Source organism: Calypte anna, chromosome 4, assembly GCF_003957555.1.
Source record: "Calypte anna isolate BGI_N300 chromosome 4, bCalAnn1_v1.p, whole genome shotgun sequence".
Classification (NCBI taxonomy): Eukaryota; Metazoa; Chordata; class Aves; order Apodiformes; family Trochilidae; genus Calypte; species Calypte anna.
Window position 1 is genome coordinate 13,559,476 of NC_044247.1, and position 22,724 is coordinate 13,582,199.

The 22,724-nt window shown below is 43.3% G+C and overlaps 2 protein-coding genes across 13 annotated transcripts in view; both read left to right on the plus strand.

The window, feature by feature from the left end:
• The window catches only part of XIAP (X-linked inhibitor of apoptosis), a 33,467-nt gene extending 14,247 nt beyond the window's left edge, over positions 1-19,220 (plus strand). For 6 of the 9 annotated variants that reach the window (XM_030449099.1, XM_030449096.1, XM_030449097.1 and 3 more), the window contains 2 exons: positions 165-389; positions 1,958-2,980. In XM_030449099.1, coding sequence (XP_030304959.1) covers positions 165-389; positions 1,958-2,151 — 419 coding nt within the window. In that variant the 3' untranslated portion in view covers positions 2,152-2,980. Of the gene's footprint in view, positions 1-164; positions 390-1,957; positions 2,981-19,207 lie in introns of those variants that run through there. The other 3 variants (XM_030449102.1, XM_030449103.1, XR_003987476.1) reach the window with 2 other exon arrangements.
• Positions 13,351-22,724, plus strand: part of STAG2 (stromal antigen 2) — a 74,115-nt gene continuing 64,741 nt past the window's right edge. For 2 of the 4 annotated variants that reach the window (XM_030449094.1, XM_030449093.1), the window contains exon 1: positions 13,522-13,571. The gene's annotated coding sequence lies outside the window, so the exon portion shown is untranslated. Of the gene's footprint in view, positions 13,572-14,704; positions 14,936-22,724 lie in introns of all 4 variants that reach the window. The other 2 variants (XM_030449092.1, XM_030449090.1) reach the window with 2 other exon arrangements.

Below are 22,724 nucleotides of genomic sequence, written 5' to 3' on the forward strand. Positions count from 1 at the left end.
AGTTTTGGGTGTTTTGACTACAAAATTCTCAAATCAGAAACACAGTTCCTTTTGCTAGATACTTGAAGATGTGTCAGAATACTGTAGTGAATGCTCACTAATCAGTTTCATCCCTGTTAAATTGTGTGGTTTTTGTTGTTCTGTTTTTTTGTTTGTTTTTTTAGTTGATCTCTTACAGAATCCTTTGGTACAAAGTGCCATAGACATGGGGTTCAGTTTGTCTGAGATTAGGAACACCATGGAAAAGAGATTGCAGATTTCTGGAGAAAGTCACACATCTGTTGAGGATCTGGTAGCAGACTTAAGTGCTCAAAAAGAAAATAAGAGGGAAGAAGAACCAAATGAGATCCCAGTTGAGCAAGATGAGCTTATTCAATTACAAAATCTCTGTGTGTACTTTCAAATCAGCTCTATAGTTTATTAAATGTCTTACTGTTATCTACTAATAGAATAGATAGAATAACAATATATATAATTATCAATCATATATATTGTATAATATGTAATATATAATATATATAGTGTATAATTATATAACATTACCATTATAACATAATATCTCATATATAATAGATATATAGCTATATATTAGATATAGATCTAGAAATAATATATATATTATGTATAATAATCTATTGTTATTCTACCCTCTGATCCAAGTCCTACTTAGTTGTAGTATTTTAACTGAAAATTCAAGCTGATTAAAGAGGGAGATAAAATTATTTGAGCAAAATAGCAGTTATAAATATCCCTAAAATAAGTAGTATTAATAGTTCAAAAGTGTATAATATGAAGCATTAGGGCTTCTGGGGAAGGTTATATAGGCTAACTAAAAAGCCCAAATTATTGTGATAACATGAAATTAAAAAAAAAGGAAAAAAGGAAAATGAGGAAAAAAAGTTGGCAGGAATAACTGTAGATGGGGAGACTCTGGCCATGAATTGAAACACAGCAACATCCTTCAAATATTCAGCATACTCAAAATGAAAAATCTTGGGGATTTTTTTTATTTGTAATTTTTTTTCAGTATAAAAATCATGTGGCACAGAAGGATTTTCCTTATTAACCAGTTAGAAACAGTGTACTTGGAGCTGGTGTTTCTTCTCAGTTATTTATGTTCTGACCATTCTGGGCCATGCACATGATGCTCAGCCAGCCAGTGTGCTACAATGACCAAACCCAAGACTTCTGCCTCAGGAAACTTGGAGTTTAGGGCCAAGCATATGGATGAACTCACAGGGAGGGAAAAGACCATCTGGTTGGCATGAGGTAGGCAGGGATCTTACCAGCCCACTCTTTTAAATAAGATTTTTAATGGATATTCTGGAGTAAAAAGAACTTGGGATGAAGATGGACACTGTTTTGGTGGTTGGCTGTGCAGAGCTTTCCCCAGGTGGCAGGGGCAAGCTTTGAAACTTGCAGTTTGAAATGAGGAATAGAGGAATAATAAAGAGCTCATGGACAATGCAAAATTGATTCTTTCTATATTACAAATTTTCAAGCATTTGAAGTATCAGCAGTTTGAAAAGGGGCAGGGAAGGAAATCACATCCTCATTGAGAAAGCTTTCTGAAAAGGAAAAAAACCACCAATTTATTTAAGCAGTATCAATGAGCCTTTCTTTCACCTCAGTACAGATTTTGGGAAAGCTGTCAGTGGAATGGTTCCTGATTGAAATATGCCTATCCTAAATTCTGGAGATCCTTTAAACTCTTGCAAGTGTAGATAACTGAATTCCCTCCTTCCATTGGCCTGGGAAATGTAATGAGATGGGAAGGGGAGGCAGAGAGAGGATTCCATGCTGCAGCTTGGTTTTCCTATCTTCTAAAATATTTTTTTTTTAATTGTGGCCTTTAAATCATCTGAAGAAAAGCTTTTCCTTGTGTGTAAGGATTAAAAAAAAGAAAATTCAGTCATGCCAAGTATGTTAACTTCTTTTATGTGTTTGTTTTCCTTAGATCTCAGTACTGAAGAGAAGTTAAGACGGTTGCAGGAGGAAAAGCTTTGTAAAATCTGTATGGCTAAAGACATATCAATAGTTTTCATTCCCTGTGGTCACCTACTTGCCTGTAAGGAATGTGCTGAAGTACTTAATGAATGCCCTCTGTGTCGTTCAGACATTGTGAGAAGACAGGAAGTTTTTATGTATTAGTGAAATGTGTGATGTAAAAGATGCATTAAAGTCCAGGATGTAATCATGTGGCAGTGTTTTGGTTTGTCACTTAGAAATCAAGTGATTTTTTGTTTGTTTGTTTGTAAAAACAAATGTTAAAAGGCAAATATTTATATTTTTTAACTTCCAATCATAGACCTGATCTAGGAAAGTTGAAGTATGATAATGTTGAAATGTGATAATTCCTTTCCTTCACTTTGGTTTGATTGAAGTTCATGCAGTTGTTTAAGGATTCTGGCCCTGTTTAATATTTGTAAACAAGTAAATGACTATATGTGTATATAGTATTTTTTTAAATTAAATCTGAGATTTTATCTTCTAAAAAACATGTAAGATTGAAAACTTTATTTCTGTAACTTTAGTTGTGACATAATTGAGAGAATATGTGTAAACCTCCTGCTGCTCCTGTATTTCACTGTATGTTTGCTACTGCTCCTTTCTAAGTGTGTCTGTTTTGATATAGAATTATTTTTGTCTGGTTTTATATACTTAAATTGGCTTGAGTAAACTCGTTTTAGCCATCCATTTTTCACATATATATATATATGTATATTAAAAATGCAAATTAATTCTATTCCTCAAAGACAGCTCAAGAGAACTGAAGATTTTATGTACCTTGTGCACATCATGAAAGCAGCAGTCTCACTTAAAATTGCTACCCTACACAAAAAAAAGTGTCTATTATTTGTTTTTTCTTGCATTTCTTATAAATTTACCATTATCCTATCTCATTTCTTTGCTAATACTTTGCAGTGCTTCTGTGTGTTTGTTTTTTTCATAAGAGATTAAACTTTTATCTCCATGAAAATGCATTTTAAATTTTTTAATAATTCACAAGTAGTGTTAGAAACCTCTTTTTGTTCTTAGTTTGCAGCATTTAAATTTAAAAAATTAAGAACTACTCTTAATGAGAGTCACCTTAAAATACTTAAACTATTTCTTACTGGATTAATTCTCAGTTCTCTAATGAAAAAAGTGTAATAGCTTTATTTCATTACAGCTGGTTTACAATCACTCTAGTTATGTAAGTTTGTTATTTTGTGGAGCTACGTGTTCTGTGTTTAAATTTGACTCCTACACACTAAGATTTAGAATATATATAGAATATAGTTTTCAATGTGATGTTTTTAAAATCCAATACACAGAAATTTAATGTCTATTTTTTTTTTAAATCTCTGCTGTGATTATATGCTAGCATAATGTTATAAATATTTAAAATAAAATGCAACCCAGTTGTTCCTTTATCTGTGTATTTGATTCTCACGTGTAAGAAAAAATCCCAACAGAAAATGGCTGGGTTTTTCTGTTTTGTAACTCAACTGTTACTAATTTAACCTGATAACATATATTTTAATTGTAGAGGAGATAAAATCTATTTTGTTTAAATTAAAGGTCATTTATAAAACTACAATATGGTAATTTTACTCTTTTGGTCATAGGTTATAATTTGGTTCTTAATAATACATGATGACTGGAAATTCACAAAGAATTCAGCACAGAAAGGTTTTATTTTGCCTTGTGTGAGAAGTGTGGTGGTTCAGACAATCCACGGCCAGGGGGATTTTCTGGGCTTGTTTCTAGCTCCCATTTTCATTGACAGGCAGGATTTTCTGTACTTTTCAAGGGAAATTAAAGAGGGGGGGTGTGTTTGCCTGTGAGCTGCTGTATCTTGCCTGAAATAGCTGCTGTAGTTTATGTCATCAGCCACGTTCTGCTGACTTGCTGAGGCAGATGGTTTGTTACCTAACCTTGACCCAAGTCACATGAAGAGAGGCTCTCTGGAGGAGCTGGATCCAGCTTGCAGCCTGCAGAACTTGGCATGCAGCTCCACAAAGCTGGGAAAAAGTCTGGGAAAGAGATTGACCACGTTTTCCTTCAAACTGTTACAAAACTGAATCCTAGCAAAGAGATGATTTGGGATATGAGGGGAGTGTGGCAGCTGAGCAAGGACAGCCTGGAAGTAGGTCACAAATAATACCTGGAGAGCAGACACCTTGTCCAAGTAATATGCAAACAAAAATAGCATTTTTTTGCTTGCAGAAGGTATGTTATATCCCTGACTGCAGCTTTTTGATAAATGTTATAAAACACACAGCTATACCTTATGCAGGAGTAGGAGTTAATCACTTAAGAACATTAAAGGGTTAGAAGCTTGCTAGCAAGACAACAAGGTCTGTAGGGTTAGGTTTGTTTTAAACCACTAAATGTGAAAAAATAATTAGCACAGTTAAATGTTGACAGCTTGAATTTGGAAGGTGTTTTTTCAAATAACTTTGAGTTTCAGTGTCTTAAAGGAACAGGAGAAATGCCATGAACACTGATAAATGTTTAAAGAGCTGGAAATGAGGGATGCACATACAGGAGGTAGAAGCACAGGTGCTTTGAACAGGACTTGAGTAGCAGGAGAAAGATGTCTCCACGACTGATTTTTATAGAGTTACATGGAATTAAGAGCTATGGAATGTATGCAAGTATCAATATTCAGTAATTTTCTTCTAGTACCTTCTGTGTAAAATCTTCTGTACTTCCATTTTACTTGCAACAGCAGAGCCATTTGCTGCTCTAGATTCATGGCAGATTACAAGACTTTTAAATAATGTATTCTGGAACTATTTTGTTAGAAAATGTGGAAATTGCAGGCCTGATACAGGAACAGAAATCCTAATTATTTTCAAATAAGTAAAACCCATAGATGGACTTTTTTCTCTTTTTTTTGGCTATGCATTTAGCTTTTACTGCCTTGGAACATAACTACTGACTGCTGTCGTGTGTATCTCTACAGATAATTCTCTCTCTGTACTTCTTAAAATTCATTTGGGGGCTTGATGTAAACAGAACAAAGATTTTCAGTTGCTGTAGGTGGTGTTTGGTTTTGTTTGGGTTGTTTTTTTTTTAATTGGAGTATTTAAATACTTTTTAAATATTGCCTAGTTAGTTTTAACTGCAATTCTCCAATGTTTATTTTTGTTACCTACCTGTGCAGCCTGAAACTACAGGACAAAGAGGTTGCCAAAGCATTTTTATTAACCTAAGGCATGGGTTTTTAAAAGAGCTCTTATGCTTGTTTTTGTTGAAATTATCAAAAAATTAAATTTAATGGCTTCTTCGAATTGAATTAGAACTGGCTGGGAAATTAATGCAGACACTTGATTGCTGTGTTCAGGCTGCACTGTTGAATATTAAGATGAAATGTTACAAGGGGTGGTGATGTTTGCTGCCACACTATTTAGTAACTACTCAAGGGAACCTTTTCTGCCTTTTGAAGTGTGGAAGTTCTAACATGTGATGGAAGACCAAAGGGAAATTTGGTTCTTCATACAGCTAGGAGGATTTGGCCCCTTTCCTGGGGTTTGCAGGATTTTTCTGCAGCAGTGAGTATGCAAACAGTGAGTCGTTACATGGCTTTGGTTTTGGGGTTTTTTTGGTGTATTTTACATGCATAAGTTTTACAGAGTAGCTTGGAAATGTGATCCAAAAAAAAAAACAACAAACCCAACCTTTCCTCCCCTGTGCCCCTGCCATGCCTTAGCACTGATTTGGGTTGTGGAAATGTTGCTCCAAGAGCTGTACTGATGCTGCTGCATAGCAATTAGCCTCCTGTAATTATAATGTGGCTTTCTGTGAGGAGGCAAATTACCTGTGGTAATAACAAACCTTGGCTGGAATTCAGATTTTTATCTGGAGTTTTTTCTGACCTAGGAATTGCTATTAAGCAACACTGGCATCAATGTTACAGTAAAATAATGAGCATTAATCCAGAGAACAGAGTTTTGAGCAACTTGCTTTTTCCTTGGGCAGGAAAGAAGACACTGGAGTTTTAGTTAGAAATGGGTTGAATAAACAAAACCCTAAGGAAAATCTGGGGGCATGGGGGGTGGTATTAATGATATTGTAAGTAATATTTCAAGAGAGGTGAAAACTACCTGGTTGCCTTTGGATAATTATCTATTTACAGCTTTATAGCCTGGAAAGACATTGATTATGACTGAGATAAAGTGCTTGAAAGAAGTTTGACTTGCCAGAAAGGTACTGGAGAGACACTTGAATTATGATTTTGCTCTTAGATTGGAAAATGTCATTTACTATCAAAAAAATGAAAAGCACTTGCAGGGTCCCACTGTGAAAACTTCTAGGAAAATCATTACAATAATTGCTTGAAAAACCAAGCTTAGCAGGGAAGCGTATGGTCACCTGCAAATTTTGTAGAAGGAATTAATCTCACTTCCAGAAATTACTGAGACAGCGTTTTAATTTATTCATGTTATGTCTTTTTTGACTTTGTTACAAAGTTAAAGGAATCCCCTTTGCCAGGGAGGGGGAACACTCGCTCACAGCTGCAGGCACTGAGGCTGGGTGGGACCTCTACGATCCTGCTTGAAAGTTACACCCTAAAAGAAGTATTTTTATCTTAATGGGTTTGAACATCTGTGTAAAGCCACCAAGCTGCCATCAACTGTTGTGTTCCTTGCCACTTGTTATGCACTGTGTCACTTAGAAAAAATCTAAATCACACTTGGATAAGATCACACTTTGCTTTGGTTCCACCTCCCCCTGTGCCCCAGACTCCCCTGGAAGGAGAGGGGACTTCTGAGAAGCACTGACTGAAAGAATCCTTGAAGTTGGTTGATGATGAAATCTAAACCAAAGGAAGCCATGTGAGGAATACAGGCAGGATCTTGAGAATGTGGTAGGTCAGCCCCAGGAAACCATGCAAGATTGTAATCTCAAAGACTAATTTGTTCCTTGGCTTGGAACATGTCATGGAAGTAACAGCCCCTCATTGCATGTACTCCTGTGTTAACACTCTAAATTCTTGCCTTGGTAGTTTGGAGGGAAAAGATGAAGAAAACCAACCCACTGTCATCACCCAAACCTGCTGCTTGCCTGCAGATACAGGAGAGAGCTGTCCCAGTCATTTGATGGAGGATTTTCTTTGGTGCTTAAGACATAAATATATTTATTATTCAAAATTTTCTCTTTAATCTAGGGCAGAGGTGAAGCTGAATAACAAGGTTTCTGTCCCACTTCCCCTCCAACCACATCCAGCCACAAACAAGCCTCCTTCCTCCCCTTTTCAGACAACCCCCTGGTTCCATATGAGAGGCTCGGGGGGCTGCATGCCCCCACCATACCTGACCAGCTTTCTGTTCCTGCTGGCTCAGTTACCCAGCACAGCAAGAGGATGATGAAGTTTCACTGCTTTGTAGCTGTCACTTGGCTGAAGCTGCTTCCCCTGCTCTGGGCCAGCTGCCACTGTTGGCCCTCTTGACCTTATTTCAATCCTTGTCTGCTTCTCCCCTCAGCCTTTCTTCTTTCCACACTCATTTTTTTCCTGCCACAGAACCAGCTCACCCCATCTGGAACGTGTTTCTCTGGTTCCTGTGCTTCTGCCACAGACTTTGGCTGTGATGGTGCCTGAGTCACAAATTGCCCCTTGGTTCGTGCTCCCTCTGCCTGAACTTAGTGACAGAACACAGGAATGTCAACCAAATCCTCCTCCCTGTGGCTGGTGACTGGAACAGATGATGTCCCAGGTCCAAGAGAGGTGGCAGGAATAGTAATGCTCACTCTTTCCCTCAGGTGAGGTGATGCCTCAAGTGAAAGCTCTTCTAGAAAAGGACTTTTGACTATTTCCTACCAAGAACTGGTGTGGCTTTTACACAGTTTGGTGATGAAAACTGTAAAACATGGCTGAGGGATTTTTACCTCCAAGAATGAGCTCTAGGAAGAGCAACTCACCCCAAACTGGAGAGTTGGGCTGATTCCAACGGGATGAGGTTCAAGAAGGCCAAGTGCCGGGTCCTGCACTTTGGCCACAACAACCCCATGGGGAGCTCCAGGCTGGGCACAGAGTGGCAGAAAGGGACCTGGGAGTCTGGATTGCCAGGAAGCTGAACATGAGCCAGCAGTGTGCCCAGGTGGCCAAGAAGGCCAATGGCATCCTGGCCTGGATCAGGAACAGCGTGGCCAGCAGGTCCAAGGAAGTGATTCTGCCCCTGTACTCAGCACTGGTGAGGCCACAGCTTGAGTCCTGTGTCCAGTTCTGGGCCCCTCAGTTCAGGAAGGATATCGAGGTCCTGGAGCAGGTCCAAAGGAGGGCAACCAGGCTGGTGAAGGGACTCGAGCACAGACCCTATGAGGAGAGGCTGAGGGAGCTGGGGTTGTTCAGCCTGGAAAAGAGGCAGCTCAGAGGAGACCTCATCACTCTCTACAACTCCCTGAAGGGAGGTTGGAGCCAGGGGGGGGTTGGGCTCTTTTCCCAGGCAGCTCTCAGCAAGACAAGAGGGCAGGGTCTTAAGTTGTGCCAGGGGAGGTTTAGGTTGGATATTAGAAAGAATTTCTGTACTGAGAGAGTGATCAGACATTGGAATGGGCTGCCCAGGGAAGTAGTGGATTCTCCATCCCTGGAGATACTTAAAAAGAGACTGGATGTGGCACTCAGTGCCATGGTCTAGCAACCGCAACGATGGTTCAAGGGTTGGACTCGATGATCTCTGAGGTCCCTTCCAACCCAGCCAATTCTATGATTCTATGATTCAAACAGGGCAATGAGCACCAGGCTTTGGGTAACAAGTACAGAGGGCTGAATAAAGCTCCTGCTAATGCAACTTATTGGTGTTTTATTTGTTTCTAGAGCTGGTAGTGGAGTTAAAAGTTCCTCTTTAGTGACCCAGGACAAACGATTTTGTGCTCCTTTACAGGTCTGGGAAGACAGCAGGCAGAAATTTACTGAAGAAAATTCAGACTTGTGTTATGTGTTCTGGAAAGACCCAGCAAGAAATAGGGACATTCAAATAGTAGAGAAGTATGAAAATTGCAAAAAGAAATTATCTGTAGGACAGGGAATGGCCTAAGGAGCTACTGATATGCAAACTCTCTTCTGCAAATAATGAGAAAGTAACCCATTTTTTGGTTCTTATTTTTGTTCCTTATGTAATAGCTCATCTCCAAAAGGATTTAGAGAAGATTTCCCTAGAGTGACTAAGCCAGTTTCAAAAATCTGGGAGTGGAAATCTGACAGGGAGGACTGCTTTTCTCCTCAGTGCTCAACTAAACAGATAAAATGATGGTTGTGGCTTATTTCATACAGGCTACCAAGGCTACCACTTTGGAGAGAACAAACACAGTATATAAGTTTTGGTTTGTTTTCCAATTCTCATAACCCAATCTTTTTATATATATATATATATATATATATATATATATTTATTTTTTTTTTCCAAAATAAAAGACATGGTAGAGGATTGTGGTGCTGGTTTTTTTGTTTGGTTTGGGTTTTTTTTATAATAGAAAAGAGGAAACAGAATTACAGAGGGTCTTCCTGTTCCACTGTTGTCAAAGAAAAGGAAGCAGCATGAGCATGAATCTCCTGTCTGGAAGAATGAATCAGCCATCTGGCAGCTTGAGTTTATTCTGGTCTTCTCTAGAGGTGAACCTCTGGCCCTCAGTTCAGACATGGAATAGGTATCTACTCTTTCCTTGCTCTGCTTCTTAACTGAGTGACTGATCAAGAGCTCTTTTTGGCTCAAGCTTGGTTGCAAAGTCTCTGTTGCAAAGTCTTTGTCAAATCATCCCTGAATTTGGCTCAGTATCAGAAATGGTGGACTTTGAAGCTCTTTGAAGTATGTCTGTTAAGAGAAAGGTGACCTAGTCTCTTGCACTTTTCCACAGAAGTTCTTTTCTATCAGATACAAACCCCTTTTGTCAGAATTTAAAATATATCCCCTTGTCATCCTTGGATAATGCTGATTTTTTTTCTTTTTTTCCCCATTGTATTGGAAAGGATGCTAGAGTGCTAAAACTGTCCAGAAACATTAGGATGTTCTTTGATTTCTTCATGAAGCCTGAACAGATGGCAGGAGCCCATTCTGGAATTGTTAACTTAGCAAGAAGGGGGGTGCCAGCAGTGGGGCTGCTTTTTGTCTTCTCTTCCCTCTCTTCTAGGAAGGCTCAGTCCTAGGAGCATGAGCAGCTCAGGGGGAAAATGCTGGAGTCAGGTTCTTCACAGAACCAGTTTTGTCCCTCATAAAGAAAACAAACAAAATGGTTCAGAACTTGTTCCATTTTTCTGCCCCCTATATTCCTATTCAGTCTTTGAGGGATTGTTGTTTGTTAGGTACAAACTGGTTTATGACTTTATTTGCATGCCCTGAGTGTGGTGCTGCCATAGGGACCCTCCCAGGGCACAACAAGCTTAAGAAATTCCTCTCTTCTTGACACTGGAGTAGAGCAGGAACATTCCTGGCCTCTACAGGAGAGGTGGAATGAAACCAGCCCTTTAGAAAACAAATGTCCCTGCCCCCTTTTCTGATGAGGCAACTGTTCTGCTTAGACAGCAGCCGGGCAAACAGCTGAATGGGAGGGAGGAAATGAACTGGAGAGTGCAAAATCCTCTTAGGCAGACTCTGAGACCAGCGATTTGTAACATGCACCTGGGGGCTGCTCTCCACCCTGTTTCCAGTTTTGTTATCACACGTTTAAAAAGAAAAATAATCAGTCAAGTCAGCTGGGACACCCAGAAGTGTCACAAATCGCGGCTTCAAGGTCCGGGTCAGCTGAGCTCAGCCCTGGCAGTGTCAGCTCATAAAGAGAAATCATAGAATAGAATCATAGAATTGGCTGGGTTGGAAGGGACCTCAGAGATCATCGAGTCCAACCCTTGAACCATCGTTGTGGTTGCTAGACCATGGCACTGAGTGCCACATCCAGTCTCTTTAAGTATCTCCAGGGACGGAGAATCCACTACTTCCCTGGGCAGCCCATTCCAATGTCTGATCACCCTCTCCATGAAGAAATTCTTTCTAATATCCAACCTAAACCTCCCCTGGCACAACTTAAGACCATGCCCTCTTGTCTTGTTGAAAGTCGTTTGGCAAAAGAGCCCAACCCCCCCCTGGCTCCAACCTCCTTTCAGGGAGTTGTAGAGAGTGATGAGGTCTCCCCTGAGCCTCCTCTTTTCCAGGCTGAACATCCCCAGCTCCCTCAGCCTCTCCTCATAGGGTCTGTGCTTGAGTCCCTTCACCAGCCTGGTTGCCCTCCTTTGGACCTGCTCCAGGACCTCGATATCCTTCCTGAACTGAGGGGCTAATATCCAACCTAAGCCTCCCCTGGCACAACTTAAGACCATGCCCTCTAGTCTTGTTGACAAGCACACTCAGCCCGTGAAAAACACACCCTAAAACCCATGTCACGATTTAGCCTGTTAAACAGATCTCGCTAAAAAAAAAATCTCAGCTATGAGGTCAGGTGCGAACCGCGGGGCTTTCAGAACAGCCCAAACATCTGATGCAGAGCCGAGGACGCGGATTTTACGCGCAGCTGCCTCGGGGTTGTGGCTCTGCCAGCTCCTGCTCCAGACTGCTCCAACCTCACCAAGTCCTGGCTGGGAGTTCTGATATGAGGAACCCCGTTGTATCTCCAGCAGAGGAGATTCCGTGTGCCTGCAAAGTGTTCGCTTTGGAAGCTGCAGCAATTCTGATGGAAAAGTTGTCTGGCAGCTGTCAGAAGCTGATTTTGTAGGGGAAAGGCACAAATGGATCCAGCTTCTTTCAGTCTATTTCTCTGTAATTTAACAATCATATTTTTTAATTTGAGTTTGTTGTCTTTTTTTTTTTTTTTTGTATGTTTTGAACAGATTATCTTTTATTCACAATTCTACAGTTTCCAGACAGACGTTAACATATTCATATAAAAGATCAGCCTCTCCAGCTGTAAATTAAGCCAGGACAATAGTTTATTCAGGACACAATTTAAAAACAATTCTTAAAAGCGAGAATCTTTTCCTTAATTTTATTTCCCCCCCCACCTTGACAGGCGATGAAAAAACATTCTGAAAGCCGCGTTGAAGTGTTAGAATGTAATTCATTTTTGTACATCAGCCTCATGTACCCACAGATTATATCTCAAATTGCCAGGTGACATCAACTCCTATTACACCGGGTTTTTTTTTAACTTTAACACTATTTATCTGATCACAGCTTGCATTGTAAGTGTCATTTGCTCTGGGATGTCTCATCTCAGTTTTGAAAAGACTGGAACTGATGGATACTCTTCCCTTAAGTGTCCTTCTTTTGTTAGGCAGGTGAGCTGAGTAACTCAGCTTGGTGCCTGCTTAGTTACGGGAACTCCTCTCCCTGAAATGTAAAGTAGATGAACACAAGACGATGATTAGAAACTAATTGCCAGGACAAAACTATTCTTGTGCTGACTGATCTAACCAAAAGCCTATGTGCAACTATTCAACATGAGTAATGTGCTTGGCATTACACAATCCAGAGGAAAAAAAACCAACGTAGAAGGAACTGCTGAATTGCACGTTTGCAAAATAGCATCGCAAATTTTCTATCCGATTCTTTTAAGTGTTCTGTGCTGCTTAGATGTGACCGCTTCAGGTTCGTTAAAAAGGGGATTAAAATGGAATGGCACTTAAAACCAATTTAAAGAGGAAGAAGCAGAAAACCTTTGAGGACAATGTTCCTAACCAGGAGCAGCCCCATCCCTGCCAGCAAACGCTGCTGCTCTCCGTACCGCCGGGCAAGCTGAGCAAGATAAAGCCCCCAGCACCCATGAAGCCAGCTGGAAATTTATCTCCCAAACCCATCGGCTCCCTCGGGCGGGATTCCTGAGGGCAGGATGCCTGAGGATGGGGCACGGAGCTCCGGGGGCTTTGCAGGGCCCTGACCCGCTCCCCTCCCGCCTCCCCGGCTGCGGTGAGGGCGGCGGCACGGCGAGTCCTCCGTGGAGCATTTCCAGCCAGCCTGAACTTTGCCTCATCCCCAGCAATCATTTTCCAGCCGCTTCAGCCTTGCAAGGGGGAAAAGCAGCCAGGCCAGGCCAGGCCCGCCCTAGGGGCCGCAGTTCTCCTTTTTAGGCCGCCCTCGCCTCTCGGTTACCCGAGCCTGCCCCGAGAAGCAGCCAACACCTCGGCCTCCTCCACAGAGGACCCCGGGTCCCACATTACCGGGGTGACCCCGCTCCCCCCCCCCCCCTCAGCTCCTCAGGAACCGCGGGATAGGTGCGGGAGGGGGGGTGCGGGGCAGCGTGCGGGTGTAGCGCGCATGCGCGGCACCTTGTTTACCCCGCTCGTCTCGGCGGGCCCGCGGGTGCCCGGCAGGTGTCGCCCCACGCCCAGGAGAGCCGAGCTCGCCCGCTGGCCGCCAGGTGGCGCCTGCGCCCTCCATTCGCTCGCCAGCCGCCGAGCAGCGAACACCCCAAACAATCCCCAGCGCCGCCGCCAAATTAAATAACCTGCCCGCGCCCCGCGCCCTCCCCGAACACCCCCCCCATCCGCCGCCAAGTCGCCGGGCCGGGCCGGGAGCGCAACCGGCAGCCGGGCCGGGGATATAGGAGCGGAGCTACGAGCCTGGGCCTCCTCGCTGCCTACGCCGACACTGGGCAAGGTAAGTTAGAAAATGGCGGCGAAGCTTCTGGAAGTTTGGAGGGGGGACCCGGGATCGCGGTGCGTGGCTGCGGAGAGAGGCCGGGACGGGGCCCGCGGTCCCCGGGCCTGCGGGAACGGCGCGGGGCGCTAGGCCGGCTGGCCACAGGGACTCCGCGCAGCCAAGATGGAGGACGGCGGGGCTGAGCCGCGAAAACACTCCAGCCCCCCGCTTCCCCACCCCCCCCTTCCCAGCGCGCCTCGGCGGGGAGGGGGGACGCGAGCGGGAGCGGCGGAGTGAGAGAGCGAGAGGGCGCCGAAAGCCGCCCCACTGCCCGCCCGGAGTCCCGTTCCTCCTCCCCAGAGCCAGCCGCGGGCAGGCTGGGCCCAGTGCTCGGCGAGCTAAAATGGAGAACCACCTTCTCCTCCTCCCCCCTTCTCCCGAGCTGAGCAGGGGCTGCTGGCAAGATGGAGGACTCGGGCATTGTGTGTGTGTGTGGGCAAGCCGGGCCGGGCCGCTCGGGGGGTGGGGAAGGAGGAAAAAAGGGGGGGTGGGAGCCGCTGAGGACAGAGCGGGCCGCGCCTGGGAGGGGTGGGGGGGGGGAAGCTGGGCCGCGCGGCGCGCAGGAGAAAATGGTGGGGCGGCTGCCGGTGGCCCGGGGTGGAGTGTCGGAGGAGGCCGGGGAGAGGGGACTCCCACCCTTGACAGCGCTCCCCCCTCCTTCCCGCCGCACAGAAGCTGAGCTCTTCCTGCCAGCTCCTTCCCGGTCGCTTCCCCGCGGAGGGAAGTGCCGAGAGATATCGGGGTCTCTCTTCCTCAGTCTCTCTTCCCCGCCTCGGCCGAGCTGAGGCAACTCCGGCCGCCTTTTCCTGAAGGATTAGACAGGAGGGCTGGCGAGAACGAGTTCCCTCGGTCCAAGTGAGGACGTGGGGACTGACCCGTGCCTTCCCCCCCCTTTCCCGATATCTCCTCTAGAAGAGTTGGCGACCCCCCCCCCTTCTCGTCCCAGCGCCCAGCGCGGGGAAGGCCTTTGTGGGGCGAGTTTTCCCCTCCGAGTGACTTTGGGCAAGCTCTTCGGCGCCTGCCCGCTAAGAGGAAGAGTTGTGGCAGTTTCCGTTCGGCTTTATTATTATTTAATTTTTTTTTTTTTTAAGAAAGGGCTCTTGCCAACTGCTGCCGGGGACGCCCGATGCCGGGAGCCGCGTGTTGCAGGAACCCTGCTGGGCTCTCGCTGGCCCTGGTGGGGGAGGGCGGGGGAAGAGGAGGAGGAGGAGGAGGAAGAAGAATGCTTCTTCTGGGGGGTTTTGGCGCCACTTTTGTTTTAGATAGTGCTCCTCTGTCCCCTCCTTCTCTGCACGCACTGAACTGAGCTGAACCCTGCCCAGGTAGGAAGCGAGAGCTTTCCTGGTGTTTTTATTTTCTGGGCGCTTATTTTCTCTACACTGATTAAATATATCTATATGAAGTTGTTGTTGTGGTGCGGGACCTAGAAGGACAGGGGAGTGAGGAGAGCGGCAGCAGATGGCAGGGCGGCCCTTTTTTTTTCGGATATTCCTTTCCCTGCCCGAGCTGACTCCTGGTGTGCGGGCCGTGGGTGCCTGCAAGGCTGCCCCCCATCACTGCCCATACCGCTGGCAGCCTTGTGTAATCCGTCTGTCCCGTGGAAATCCAGGACTGAACGAATTTTTTTTTGTTGTATTTTTTCCCCTTCTTTCCCCCTCACTACCGAGAACGGGTAGTTAAGGCGCTCGGCTCTCTCTTTGGCTGCTTTTTATTTGCTTGTTGTACTGCCCCGGCTCGGCTCTCGCTGTTGTTGTCCTCCCACGGGATGCCGTGTTATGAGTTAACACAAACTTTCAATAGCTGCCCAGTCCTGTGCTGCAGTTACCGTGTGTTAGGTTTATTTATTTAATTTTAATTACTTTCTGGCCGCGTCGGTAACACTGCTGCCCCCCCCCCCACCCCTCTCCCTTCTCTTCCCGTGTGCTCCCCGGAGCCACACCCTGGCGTGTCCGGTCTCATCAGGCGCCTTATCCGCCGGCGTGACCCCACGTTTTCCCTCGCCTCCCCCGGGAGGAGCGCACGTCCCTCCCTCCCTCCCGCCTCAGGAGTGTCCGGAGGTAACCCGCCGCGGTTGCGCTGCTTCCTTCTGCCGTCTCCCTCCCTCGGTGGGGCGAGGAGGGGCCATGTCGGCGCGGCGCTTCGTGCCGGAGGCGGGCGGGCGGCGGCTTTACCGAAGTGCGTCACACGCGGCCCCGCCGGGGCCTGCTCCGCCGCCGCCTCGCCCGCCCGCCCCCGCCCGCCGCCCATTGGCCGGCACCCGCGCGGGAGGCAGCGGCTTCCTCCCGCGGCCCCGCCGGGACCCTCCGCTGGGCCCCGGCACCGCGCTCCCGACCGGAGCTGCTCCCCCCCAGGCCCCCCGGTGGAGAACCCGGGGCTCTCGCAGCCGGCGCTGCCCGAGGTGCGTTGAGAGCGCGGCTGTTGCAGGAGCTGCTGGCGGAAGCGCAAAGGTCACCTCGTGTGAATTGCTTCCACGTCTTCTGTTGGATTTTGTTGAAGTGGAAGGGGAGGAAAACGCCTTTTGGATCTCTTCCCTCGAAGCTGTTGTACGACCCTTTTTATGCTGTCTGGGAGTTCTGTTCAGTCCTGTTTCAAATGACCAGAAGCTAGAGTTCCTAGCGTTTCCTAGCAAGGTGTTCTGCAAGCACGGGTCTCTCTGCTAACTCTTGGCAGTTGCAGTTTCGATTTGTGATTGATGACTTTGTTATCGTTTATCATGTGTGGCCATTTGAAGTGACTTTTTCCCCATTTTCTTTTCCCTAAATCCGTTATTTATTAATTAATATATTCTTATTCCTGGAGTGTTTATCTGGTATTGAACTGTCCAGGACTTGAAAAATACGCATATGTGGGCTGGTTGGTTATGTACCAGTAAATAAGTACCACTAGTAGTTGTGCAATTGACATACATTAATTTCTGTCTTTCTCGGTATCCCCAACTCTTAAAACTGTGTGGATAAATCTTGCTGTGGGGATCAGTCTCAGAATGACAGTTCCACAGCTCTTGTATGGGGGCTTTCTCGTGAGCAACACTGTTTCTTTTCCCTTAACACCATGATTACAGTTTCATTACAAAATAAAACTGGATGTGAGAAGGCAGCCGCCATGCTGTTAGTAGCATAAACCTTTTTACTGCTTTCAGCACTGGAGCTGAATGGAGTGGAATCCCCATACCGTTCTGAGTAATTAAACAAAGACTAAGAAAGCTTCAAATTTAGACAAAAGAGAAAAATATGAATTAATTCCCGTTTCTAACAGCAAAGTCTTGCTCGACAACCAATGGGGGCTTGTGTGGATCCTTCCTAGCAAAACAAATGAGGCTTTAGGGTGTCTACATGAGGGTTTTATTCAACCTGAGAAAGAAATACCAGAATTTCTGTTGGTGTTGTTTGTATTAAGTGTGGTAAACATAAGCATGGATATTGTATAAGCTTAAATTCAAACCAACAAAAAAAACCAGGCATGGAACTGGGGGTTGGGTGAGACTTTAATTTTCCTGTGAAGCCCCCTGGTGCAGATACCTGCTAAGTTAGGTAGTTTTGGGCCAGACATAATTTTGGAGGCTTTTAATCCATTTACAGGTTCAGGAAGGTAATAATGAGTGAAGTCAATAAGCAGTGTAAGGGTTCATTGAACTTGTGTTTAAGAGGGCTGGTTAAAATTTATATGCAGATCTTTTTGACGTAATTTTAATGTTTTGCAACCAGTTGCTGAAATTATTTCAGTTGGTCCAAACTAATGATGCAAACTCTAATTATTATAAAAAACAGATTGTGGTGAAATGACAAAAAGTTGACAGGCTCATAGCTTATTAAAATACTCGGTTTAAACATGCATTGTACTACTTGAAGATAATTCAGTTTTAAAAATTGGAGAATTTAGTTAGCTGGCTCTTAATCTAACTTGAATTCCATAAATATATTGCATGCTGTGTGTGGAATCAAATCATTGCGCCTTGGAAGGAGTGTAAACAGAATTGTTGGTTAAATGCTCTTCTTGGTTTTATTTTGTTTCAGTATAACTTACCAATGGCAACTGAATTATTTTTTAAAAAGTAATGTAGACAGCTTCTGCTGAATATTACATGCTGCTATGGTCTCCTGTAGAAAATAGCTGCAGGCAACAAGCCATTTGGAAGTGTGAGCTCTTGGTGGTGGGAGCAACTACATTAGACTTAGTCAAATAATGAAATGTTAGAACATTGGAACATTATGAACTTTTAAAACTAGTTTGTCTTTGTCACTTATAGTTCAAGTTTAGAATTATTCAGGAGTCCTCACTCATCGTTTTCACTTACATACAGTGTTTCCATCTCAGTTGTCTTGCTGCAGGCAAATAGAGGAGAGATTACGTTGTCCAGAACTTCCACGCCAGCATAAACAGATTGTATTTTTTACAGAAACCTAAACACTTTTGTTGCTTAATTTTACCAAATGAATCCTCAGAACTAAGCAAATATTTCTGCTGGTTACTTATGCTTCTTGGTTGTGCTGTTGGAATGCTGTGTTTTCTCAAATGAGATGAGGCTTGGAGCTCAGTGTGATCTTTGCTTACAGTGTCACCATTTCTACTCTGATTAGTTTGAAGAATATTGTAGGTGGTAGCATTGGTTTTTGGTGGTGTGTGTGTGTGTGTCTCGTATATGTGTGAGGAATTAGGAAAACGTACTGGCAAAGCAATGTTTTAGATTTTTGTCTCTGCAGCTAGATGCTAAAATTTCCAAGAGCTTCATCTGCTTTGGTGATTGTCTTGTAATGGAAAGAAGTGATTGATAGCAGCCATCAACATATCAGTTTATTATTCTTGAATAAGCTCTGCTCACTTTCTCGGTGTCTCTTAAAACATTCACATCATGAAAACTTCAGCTTCCTTACATGTGCATCATTGACAAAGAAAATCCTCAGGAAACTCGAATGTGAAATACACAATAAATCTTTGGAGAGATGGAAAGAGCTCTTTTCAATGCACATCACAGAAACATAAATGGTGACATGTAAGCTTATTGTGTTGGTTTAAACTCAGCTCCATCCACAGTTTTAGGTCAACCTCACTTTTAAAGTCTCAGGGTAAATATCAGTGGAAGTTCACAGTCCTGTCTTGGCAGTCCTGTGGTTTTGTGTACTCTTGTCCTCTCCTTTCCACCTCCTGACCCTTCTGTCCTGGTGGCTGCTGACAGAGGTGAAACTAAATGGATCTTCAGGCAGTTGGAATGCCCTTGTGAAGATCCTGCAGTCTTTCCTACAAGGAGGGTGTTCATTGTATGCTGAGGGAGACCCATGGTCTGCTCATGTTGGGGCTCCTGGGGCATAGTTTGGCTCTGCCCAGACAGGTGGTGGTGAGGTGGCCTCAGGTTGCAAGGTGGGGGCTCTGTGAGGGACCTTGGAGAAGGGAGGGCTCGGGGTTTGCATTGGTAGGAAAGGTTGGGATTAATACCTTTGCAGTATTAATCAGTGTGACTGAAGCTCTTGCTCTAGCATTTCTCTTAATCACTGTGTTCTGGAGTAAACCATTTAAATTCCTCCATTTGTGAACTCCTTTCATGTATGAAGGCCAGTCCAGTGACTTCAGTTGGGTTTTTGTATTAGGGGAAAAAAAAGCTGCTGTCAAAAAAGTGTGTCTTTGTGCTTTATGAGTGAGCCTTGTTTATTTGAGGTGACTTTTAGCAAGGTCAGGTGTTTTTTTGAGTGATACAGTGACAACTTCTGCTTTGAGAGTTGGAGATTAAAAATGTGCTTTTAATTTATATGTTCTAATTAGAACTTTAAGTTTTCTCATTTTTTTAGTTGATATGAAGACAGCAAAGTTGTTTTGGTTTCTGTTTTGTTTAAGAAAGTAAGTATAAAGTAATGCAGACTTTAATGGAGGGCTAATGCAGACTTGTTCAGGCTGGGAAGCTTGAGGGGCTGTTGTCTGAACAAGTTCTAGCTTAAGTAAGATGTTTCACTGTTCAGGTGTTTCCATGAAAACTGTGTTCTTTCCTAGATCCTCACCACCATCAGTAACACTAAACCATAGTCCTGAATTTGAAGGATTATGCATATTGCAGTATTTTCATTTCAAAATTTCATATTGCAGTATCTCCAAGTATTGCACTACTAAGAAAATCTCAGATCTGTGAGATCTTGGGTGGAGAAGAAAGGAAACTGAGTTGTTTCATTTCTTCTAAAACATTTTCCTTCAACTGGTCATATATGAGGGGAGACCTGGCACTTGATTTTGGAGATAGAAATGTGGGGAAAATTTCATCTCCCAAGGTGCCCCTTGACTCTCATGTGACAAGTTAGCTCTTTCCTAGCCTTCACTGGCTACAGAGTTCCATGGAGGAGCACTGGAATAGTTTGTTTTTAAACATCTGTATCCCAATTTGAGTCAGAGTTAAAGGGTATATAGGACTGCATTTGTATACAGTGAAACTGTACAGAGGGAAACTAATCAGCTGTCCTGTCAGTGCTTTATCTGGTTGCAAGCTTTATATCCAGATACATTCTTACTGTTGTCTATTCTGTATGTTTCTTGTGTAACTAGGTGTAGCTTCTCCCTCTGAGGGGCTTCATTTTGAAAAAGAGTAAGATCAGAGCAGTGAGTAGATATGAGAAGATTGGAATGTGTTGGAGTATAGATTGTGATCTGTGATGGAGAAGTTAATCATAATACCCACCCAAACCCAAGTATCTAAAGATCAGAGCATGCAGAACATGTTGTGTGTGTGTGTGTGGGTTTTGGTTTGGTTCTTTTTTTTTTCTTTGATCAATGGATGTTTTATTTTCTTATGGCTCTAAATATGATGGCTTATTAGTCTTGGTCTTATCCAACGTTTTATGCACTTTTTATGCATTTACCTCATTAAAGGTTAGTCACTGGAGTAAAGTGAGGTAATACGTGTGACACATAACCATATATTAGTCAGTGGAACAGTATTTGTTTTTCCCAGCAGTATTTTGTTAGTGCTTTTGTGTATCTCCTAGAAAGGAAAGTATTTTTTGCATCTGTTCCCATTGTTTGAAGATGGGCAACAACTGGCAAGCCAGTTATTTTTGCCATGTAGTACCTGTGTCTGCAGTGATCTAGGTTGTGAAGTAGTATAGGTGGAGCCCAAATTTCAGGGTTTTCTACTAGCAAAACCATGAAAATAATTATCCTGATGTGTCAGAAAGCACAAAACATTTCCAAAACTATTGACCACTTAAAAAGAAACGTCAAACCTTAGGAATGCAGGTTTTGTTTAGTTGGGATTGCCTTCCAAAATTTGCTCATGTTGCTGCCAAAGTTTGATGAAATGCTGCTCAGCTTCTGGCCAGTGGTGATCTGCAGGACAACTGACCTTACCTGCAGGCTTCTCCCAAGTTTGTCCTTTCTTCAGGAAAGGACACGGAGTGAGAGGCATTGTTTGGGGTTTTCAGTACCCAGTTTGTTTCCAGGGAAGATGTGGTGGTGTAGTACATGGAGTCACATGGCAAAGAAGACTTAATACACTTATTTTTCTGTTGTTTAATACATGGCATCTTCTTAGAAAGAGGTGCATATTTAGTTTTGGAAGTAATGTTGCAGTTCTTAGTTATGGCTGAATTGCATTTTTTTACTTAATGTACTATTTCAGCCTAAGTTTTATGAAATAATATCTACCATGCAGCATGTCATCTGGGAAAAAAAAAGATTGACTTTTACTTTGTTTGCAAGTAAAAATAAGCTGTTCAAATAAGGCTTTTCTGTCTTTCATGCAATTACCTGTTATTCCTTGAGGTAAAATTCCCAGTTCATCCCTTAAGAAGGATCAGCTCTGAAAATTTGGACCATATCAAGTCTTAGTAAGCAGATAATATGCAAGTCATGTAATTGGCAGATTTTATTTGTCAGAGTGTAATCTCCCAGCAGGGAATGTTCAGTATGAGAAGAGTTGTGTAGAGTAGGGGCATGAATACTGAAGATCCTTTTTTTTTATGTGTTTCTTTTATTATCTTGCTATGGACAATTGAATATATAGCTAACAAAGTTACTGAAAAAACCCAATGTAAGTAGTAAAAGTCAGAAACACAGTTTTGTAATCAATGTAGCATTCATTTGAGGTGTCTAGTTTTTAATTTGAAGGTGAGTTTATATACCATGAGTCCTGGAATAAGTTTATAGTTATGGGTATAGTGGCCAGCTAATCTAATTTGATTAATAAGGCAGTACATCCTGACTACTAGCAATATTTTTCACTCACTTCTGGTTCTTTTAGAAACAGAGCTCATTATAGTTTTTCTAAGGGAGAAAACTGCCCAAACTTGATGAAGACTATTTTTTAAAAAATAGAGTCATCAGTGGCTTTAGCCTGCATCTGATAGTGCTGTGCTTGTGGCAGACAATTAGGAAGTATTTGCTGACTACTGCATCTGGATTTAGGGTAAATAGTACAATTTAAATATAGGGAAATACTATGATATTAATAATTCAAGATCAATAACTTACGTATTAATGTTATTTTTTTACTATTTTGGGATGGGAACTCTATTAAAGGAAAGTTCCAGTTTGGTGTGCTGCCATATGCTGTTTTATTTTTATCATTGCTTGATGTACCTTTTTGAAAACATTAAAAAAACATTCTTTTAACTCCACATAAAATAAAACTTTGCATTGTGGATGGGGCAGTTGCTTCCTAGAAGTGATGCCACAATGAAAAAATCATTCATGTTCAAGGTCAGAATTGTATAGGAAGGAGAAGCCATTTTGGAGGCCAAGTCAAGCCTCCTGCTTAAAGCTTATTCAGGGAAGTATGGAATATTTTTGAGAATGAAGTTTCCACAGCCTTTCTGGCAACATCTTATGCTGTTTCATTGGAAGGTCTTTTTTTATTTCGGGTCTTGAAGTAAACTTAAATTCCTCTAAAGATTTATGCCTTCCCACCCCCAGTGTATGTTTGAAAAGTGTTCTTGATGATGGAGGCTTGGAAATGACCTGGTCTAGAGCTGATTGTGGTTTTTATTAAGAATTACTGAAGAAGAGTGAGACAGATGTGAATGGACACAAAAAGTACTTTATGGTGCCTACTTTCCTGTTCCCTCTATTTGCATTTAATATTTTTATTCTTCCTCTGCTGTCCACCCTCAGGCTTCCACTACTGTTTCTGTGACAAAG